Below are 7,330 nucleotides of genomic sequence, written 5' to 3' on the forward strand. Positions count from 1 at the left end.
TGCAGCCTGGCATGGCGCTCTTGTTAGGAGGTGCTCCATGCAGCCGGGCAGGGAGCTCTTGTTAGGAGGCGCTCTGTGCAGCCAGGCATGACTCTCTTGTTCGGAAGTGCTCCATGCAGATGGGCATGCTGATCTTGTTGGGAGGCGCTCGATGCAGACAGGCACGGCGCTCTTGTTAAGAGGTGCTCCATGCAAATGGGCATAGGGGCTTAGGGATGCAAACTCCAAGGTTTTGATCCTCACCCTTCCTTAAAATGGAACTAAATGGCGCTATATTCACCTGTCCCCATCCCTTTGCAGGGAGTCACCACCATCTTTGTCCTTTTCCTCTTTCTGAAAGCGATTGGGCTGCTCAGGATGATGTAACTCCTGTGCTGGTACACTGGAGTTCATTTATTCCTGGCGTTGTGCAAGGGAAACCAGGATTGCCAGGTATCCCCAAACACCGAGTGTTCATGTGCAGCTCAGCAAAATTTGACAACTCGATGGCGATCAAGCAGGCAAGAACAGTTATTGTAGAAAAGATTGTCTGTCCTTTTCTGCCATATCCACCAGCCCGATCGCCAGTTGTTCAAAGTGGGACTTTAGTTCAAGTTTAAGGCTTGTTTAGACTAGAGGGCACTTGGCAGCTGGGTGGTTACTACTGCACAATTGTGCAAGCAACTCCTGCTTCTTTGTAGCCATTTGACAAACTCCACTGTAATAAAACCCAACCTGCCAGTGATTTGTGAAGACCTATCACCAAATCATTTATATTATATAATAGGGTGGCTAACCCTTTTATATATTGAAAAAAAGTCTTTTTTATTTTAAAGGGAATATCACACCCTCCTGGGATACATTTCTCACATATCCCAAGAGGCTTAGGGCCTGCTCATTTGCATGCGCACCAGGCGCTTTTCTGAAATGTAATGTATGGGTGTCACTCAACCTCGCGCATGTTCATTGCAAGATCAGGTGATGTCAGCAGAAGAAGAAAGTAGATGGTGGCAGTGCCAGTCTCTAAGTGCCTTAAGGAATTAAGAATGGCCAGTGGGACTGGACTAGAAAACCGGAGGGATTGTCTGCTTTCCACCTTTAAGTGTCTTCTTTTTTTTTTTTTTCAAATGAATGTTCCGCTTTAAGGCATAGCTGTCACAGAAGGGTTTGTATACTTACCTTTCTTTTTTTCCTCTTTGCGTCTCTCTGATCAGTGCAGTACTGTTTCCCTCCTACACATAGTGATTTCTCCCGCCTATATGTCACTATAGTTCATACAAGGTGGCAGGAGGAACCACGGTGTGTTATAGGTCAGATATCTCTTTTTCCCATTTGGCCTGGTAAATGCTTGCAGTGGCCAATGAGAAGTGAGGATTGAGCCACCAGAAAGGTAAGTATACTGCCTATTCCAGTGTTCTCCTCAGCCCCTTTTAGCCAAGTGGACCACCTGGCTGTTTTTGGGTGGTTACTTAAAAGCTGGGTCACAATATAGTGCCTGTCACTCACCTACACCTTCTTCCCAGCCAGCCTGAAAAAATTCTGGGGAGAACCCTGTATTTTATTACAGGTAATTAAGCTGACAGTGTCACTTTAACATTAGGATTATAGTTCTATATTTACTTGTTGAGACATTTACCGTGAATAAGCCTGTAGTTATTGGGTGATGGGATGGCTGATACATTTATGCCGATTCCAATCTTTAAAAAGACTGTTTTAAATAACCCGTTATATGAGCTGCCTGAGCTTTTGACAAGGTGGGCAGGTGGTATAAATGGGAATAATTTTCTTTGTCACATGATGGTGAAATAGCGAAAGGTGTGCTCATTTCTTTCTGCAGCAGAGTTCCAGGAATGAATTATTTGGCTCTCGATAGCTGCTTGCTTGATCGCCTGTATTACATTTCCTTGGCTGCAGATTGGTTGTACAGAACAGGTTGAGTTGGATCACTGTTGCAGTCATTGTGACAGCTGTGTGCTTTACTCATTTACCACATCATAATTATATATTCGGTCAGGCTTTAGCTATATACTAGTTTAGCCAGGCTTACAAAAGTTTAATTTTGGACAGCTTGTTTTGCTCCCTTTCAGTTGCACCAATGTAGAAACATATTCTAGTAGACAAAACCAATTTAACTACTCTTATTGTGTTTTATTGTATTTATAGATAACCGAAGACTTCTTGGCAATGTACCAGGCAAATTATGGGTTTTCAGAAGATAATAAGGATGGTTCTACTCCTTCTGAATCTTCACAAGCCACTTCAGCTTCCAAGGAAGTGACAAATAAAGAAAAAGCCAAAGAAGAACCTAAACCCCAACCAGAACCAGCAGAACCAAAAGTGAAGGGAGAGAAAAGAAAAGCAGATCCAGGTAAATTTAGAATTCAATATAGAACGTTGGGATTGACAGTATTGGCTTCTGTGCAAAATGCAATGTACATGTTCCTATATGACAGACACAAGTACTAAAGCAAAAAAAATCTTCTTTTACCTCCCGGACTGAGCCAAACTCTCCTGTCACACATTCTCCCCTTCATGACTGCAGCTCACAGTGGGGAAAGGGGTTTTGCAGTTCTTTCAATTCAGAAAGCAGTAAGCAGGTGCTAAATGACAGGGTAAAGTTATAAATAAGCCAATATAACCCTAATAGCCATCTTCTGCAACATTTTTAATTCATTGTATTCCAAGCAGGCACAGCCTACGTTAGATTGGCTAATCTAGTCTGAATTCTGCTTTGCTCTGAGCTCAGCATTGGTGCCATACAATCACAGGAAGTTGCATTAGGTGGACTTCAGTGGCAGAATCAATGGACTATTAGGGGGCTTTGCAGAAAGATGTGGATGTCTGTAGCACATCTGCTCCTACTTTCTCTGTTAGTGGAGGGTACTTTCATACATTCCTGTCAGAAAAGGACGGGACAACTAAGTGTTGCTGTTAGGGGTTGTTCCTTATTGTCACCTATTGGCACTTACAGTCCCATTGGTGAGCTTTGGTCAGCATTCACTGGAACTTTGAGTAATTGTCACATAATGCAGTGAGAAACCCACACCTGCCTCCTGTTTTCATTCCAGCTGAAACTGATTTGTTTTCTATAGTACAGGTACTTTTCAGTTTTCAATAGAAAGTACTTTTTACAGGTAAATGAGTGGCCTATAAGAGTATTTTATTTAATATTATTCTGTGTCAAAACTATCAACAATTATATATACATCAACTTCCCCGGGAAGACAGTTTGTGACCCCCAATGATAATGACTTTGACAACATTTAAATAAGTGTGTTTGTTTTTTAATGAACTTCAAAGGAAGCTGTCAGTAAAAGAATACAGAAGCCACTATTGCTCCCAACCAAGGTTGTCATCCGTGCATTTATATACATTCTTGTCTCTGATCTGGGACTCCTGCTCTGTTTATTTAAAAACCTAAATAAAATATTAAAAAAAGAAAATTTTAGTAATTGAAAGTAATTTGTGCTGTGCAGCTAAGAATCTTTGTTATTACAGGTTGGTTCAACGTGGACGATGAGAGAAACACAAATGTGTATGTCACAGGTTAGTTCAGAAAACATTTATCAAAGCAGTCTGCGGTATGTCAGATTTATTTGCAAGCATTATTGTATCATTCTCTTTTATGTGCTTACAGGGCTTCCTCTGGATATGACCTAGGATGAATTTATCGAAGTCATGTCAAAGTGTGGCATCATAATGCGAGATCCACTGACAGATGAGTTTAAAATAAAACTGTACAAAGACAAGGATGGAAACTTGAAAGGTGACGGCTTGTGTTGCTATCTGAAGGTTAGTTACATCTTTTTCCTATGTATTAGTTCTCATATTTAAGCTCACCTAAAATTCACATGGCTCTGTATTTGGCCTTTCAGCACTTTGGACAGAGTGTTGAATACAGTAGAACCCTGGTTATCTGGGACTCGGATAACGGGAAAACTCAGATAACCGACACCCGTGACCTCCTCTTTCTTGATTGCTGCTGCAGCCCTAGTGGACCTGTGGTATGTGTTCTGCATGCAAGAACACATACCACAGCTCCGCTAGGGCTGTGGGAGTAATCAGGAGAGCACAGCTGTCAGAAGAGCAGGGCAGAGCTCCTCTGATTGCTCCGCTACATTATTGGCTGAGAAAAGCTAAAGCCCAAGCGCCATCAGGGTTTTCCCTTTCCCAGCTTTCAGCACTAGAGGTGAATGGGGACAAGTCTCCCCATTCAAGTCTAGTGCTGAATGGCTGAGAAACCTCAGCTTCAGAGTATCGTCAGTTAACCGGAAACTACACTTATCCGGAATTGGCCATTCCCCTTGGGTGCCGGATAACCGAGGTTCTACTGTATGTTACAGTAATACTATATTTGCATTACCCTTTTATGAATTAGGAGTATAATTCTACTCTGTACTTCTGCATGCACATGGTTTGTGTGGATTCGGCAAGGTTGTAGACCGATGAGTATAAGATTTTAGGGTAGAGTTGGGGAGTAATTTGAAGGATAAATACTCTACAAAAAGTGAGTCTCACTGCCGACCAGCCTTTCTTTAAAGCATGCTCAAATATTCATAGGTAAGATTGATGCACAGTAGCTTAGTTCCACATAAAAATCTAGTGCATCTTCTCTATAGATAAGCCCCATAGATTAGATTAAGCTAGCCATAATTATTAACAATAGGAAAAGAACCAAAGCTTTGTCTATAACAAGGCTGGTGCAGAGCTATTTATTTGTTGATAGTATTGCTTGTGGTCCTCCAGTAGCTGAGCTTTCCCTTATTACTGACTTACCTTGCCTACTTCTGTACTTTCTGTTTAGATGCAGGATTTTACTTTCCTATATTAGATCTTCTACAAGAAGAACAGCAGCATGATGGGTGACTAAAATCACTCCAAATCTGCTGAAACTAGCAGTCACAGGCAACCATGCTTTACACACCAGATATATATCTATGACACTCCAGGTACCGTAGTGCCTAGGTTCCCTCACATACTATACCAGGAATAGCTATTTGAGTTCAGGTCCACTTTAAGATCCCTGTCAAGTAATGTACTATATAATGACCTTGGGAAAATAAATACTCATCCTTGTAAAGTATGCTTGTGTTAAGTATACAACCATCATTTCCATGCTAATGATTTACTTCCAACTTGCCTCTGGCTGCAATAATGTCGGTATTTTGTAGTAAGATAGTACATGGAATATTTTGATAGAGTGGCCCAACCCACAAAATGTCTCCCTTGTAGTTTGAAGTGGAACTAAAGGTAAATTCGAAAAGTTTGCTAGCATGTAGGATTTTATGACAAAAGAGACTCTGATTCAGGTAAAAGGGTTGACGGGAGAAAATCATTTTTTATTAAATCTCAAATATAAATATTCACTTTAATCATCCAATGATGTATAAAGCAAAATCCTGTTTACTCATCTCATCTGCACATGACTGGATAACAGTAGTTTGCTTTCTACATGATAAGAGCATTTGTGTAAACAGTTTCATCTTTAGCAAAGCAGCTCATGTAAGATAGATGAGTAAAAGCCATGTGTCTGGAAGTAGTAACTTCTGTTCTCAAATGTAATGTACTCTGGCTATAGAGAGAAGACTGGGAAAAATTGGGTCCAGGCAGGGATGGAATCATAAAAGGGGGGACCTCTCATTTCTGCTGTGCATACTTGCTCATTATTAGCAAAAGTTTCAGGGCCCTTATTAAGTTTTACTGTAAAGTAAGAATATCGCTAACAGGCAAACTGGTGCAATGTTAATCTATATGTGCACTGCTACATTTTGTGAACTGTGTTTTTTTTATTCTAGAGAGAATCTGTTGACCTAGCTTTAAAAATTCTTGATGATTATGAAATCCGAGGATACAGACTACATGTTGAAAGTGCAAAGTTTCAACTGAAAGGGGAATATGATGCATCAAAAAAGAAGAAGAAATCTAAGGACTACAAAAAGAAAATGTCCATGCAGCAAAAGTATGTATAAAGTTCTGCGCAAATACAAGTTTTCAGTAATTTAAAGCTTGTACACTTTATATAAATTAGATCTTAGCAGAGAACTTCCGAATATATTGTAAAGTATTACTAACTGCATAAAAAATTTTTAGAGATTAATGTTGGGTCTCTATTCTTGGGCACATCCTTAAAAAACTGACATGAATTATTTGTGTCACATGTAAGTGTTGTCAGGGTAAAGTCAGCATACATGATCTGCATGGGTTTTTCAGGACATTTGATTAGATAATATTGGAAAGCCCATTTTCAGGACGAGGTCATCAATGCTAGCCTAAATATTTTTCTCTGGGCAAGAGATACTCTTGCCAGATACTCTGGCACTAGTTCTATTGAAAAATACTTAGTTTTTTGCATTTGAGCCCATAAACTTGTTCAAATGACATATGTGGTATGCAGCAAGGTCTTGTTCCTAGGGATCCATCATACCAGTGTTCAACCCAGAAATTTCTTTAAGCCGGGTGTGAAGAAATTGTAGGTGGGTTGCAGCTCTTGTATTGTAACCCAGCTCTTCAGTAACTACCCATAAACAGCCGAGTGGTTACTGAAAAGTGCCGGGTGGTGCACCAGACTAAAAGAGGCTGGTGGGAACACTGCATACACTACAACTGTGTTTTAAAAAGTTCATAAAATGAAAAGAATAATAAAAATGATTAGAGTAACTTTTTTTAACAAGTTCCTCTTGTTGGTGATGATAAATTTGGTCTGAACATTATTGACCCCAGCAATAACTCATTTAAATCAAATTGGTTCATAAAACTGTAAAATATTGTTTACTGCTCTTTGGCTGCTGTTGGTTAGCACCACCTCACACTGTGCTATAGTATGCGTTTTGTGTAATGTTTTAGACTTAACTCTGTGCTTTTTGTTCTGCTCATATTCATAGTCCCCATTTTTGAAAAACAAAAACCAGACAAGTTTGGTGACTGAAAACAGTAAAGAAATTGGCACTGCTTATGACTTATTTATTTAAGCTTTAGTTAAATGTGTAAGTTTTATGTTTATTTCCCACACAGACAATTAGATTGGAGGCCAGAAAAGAAAGACGACAAAAGAAAACGTCATGAGAGGGTTATCGTTATTAGGAATATGTTCCATCCTAAGGACTTTGAGGTAAGGAAATAATCACACAATTTTTGTGTTGTCTGCACTTACGTTGTATGTTTGTAGAGGGTCAGAATAGGCATTAAGAATTTGCTGGTGGATAAGGTTTTTAAGGGTTAGTCCTCAAACATGTTTTTAAACTTGTTGGTGATTTTAGGACACACACGTTTAACTATCTCTCAGAATACCAGCTCTGGGATTTCCTCACTTTTTAGGAGGTTATACATTTTTATGATGTTAACCTCCCTGGCG

General features: G+C 39.8%; 1 protein-coding gene across 1 annotated transcript in view; it reads left to right on the forward strand.

Moving 5' to 3' along the window:
* HTATSF1 (HIV-1 Tat specific factor 1) overlaps positions 1 to 7,330 on the forward strand; it is a gene marked incomplete in the record, with an annotated part of 17,858 nt that overhangs the window by 619 nt on the left and 9,909 nt on the right. The window contains 5 exon segments of the mRNA XM_072429999.1: positions 2,143 to 2,347; positions 3,478 to 3,525; positions 3,617 to 3,771; positions 5,775 to 5,938; positions 6,991 to 7,087. Of these exon segments, the coding sequence (XP_072286100.1) occupies positions 2,143 to 2,347; positions 3,478 to 3,525; positions 3,617 to 3,771; positions 5,775 to 5,938; positions 6,991 to 7,087 (669 nt within the window).

The sequence above is a fragment of the Pyxicephalus adspersus genome, chromosome Z (genome assembly GCF_032062135.1).
Source record: "Pyxicephalus adspersus chromosome Z, UCB_Pads_2.0, whole genome shotgun sequence".
NCBI classification, from domain to species: domain Eukaryota; kingdom Metazoa; phylum Chordata; class Amphibia; order Anura; family Pyxicephalidae; genus Pyxicephalus; species Pyxicephalus adspersus.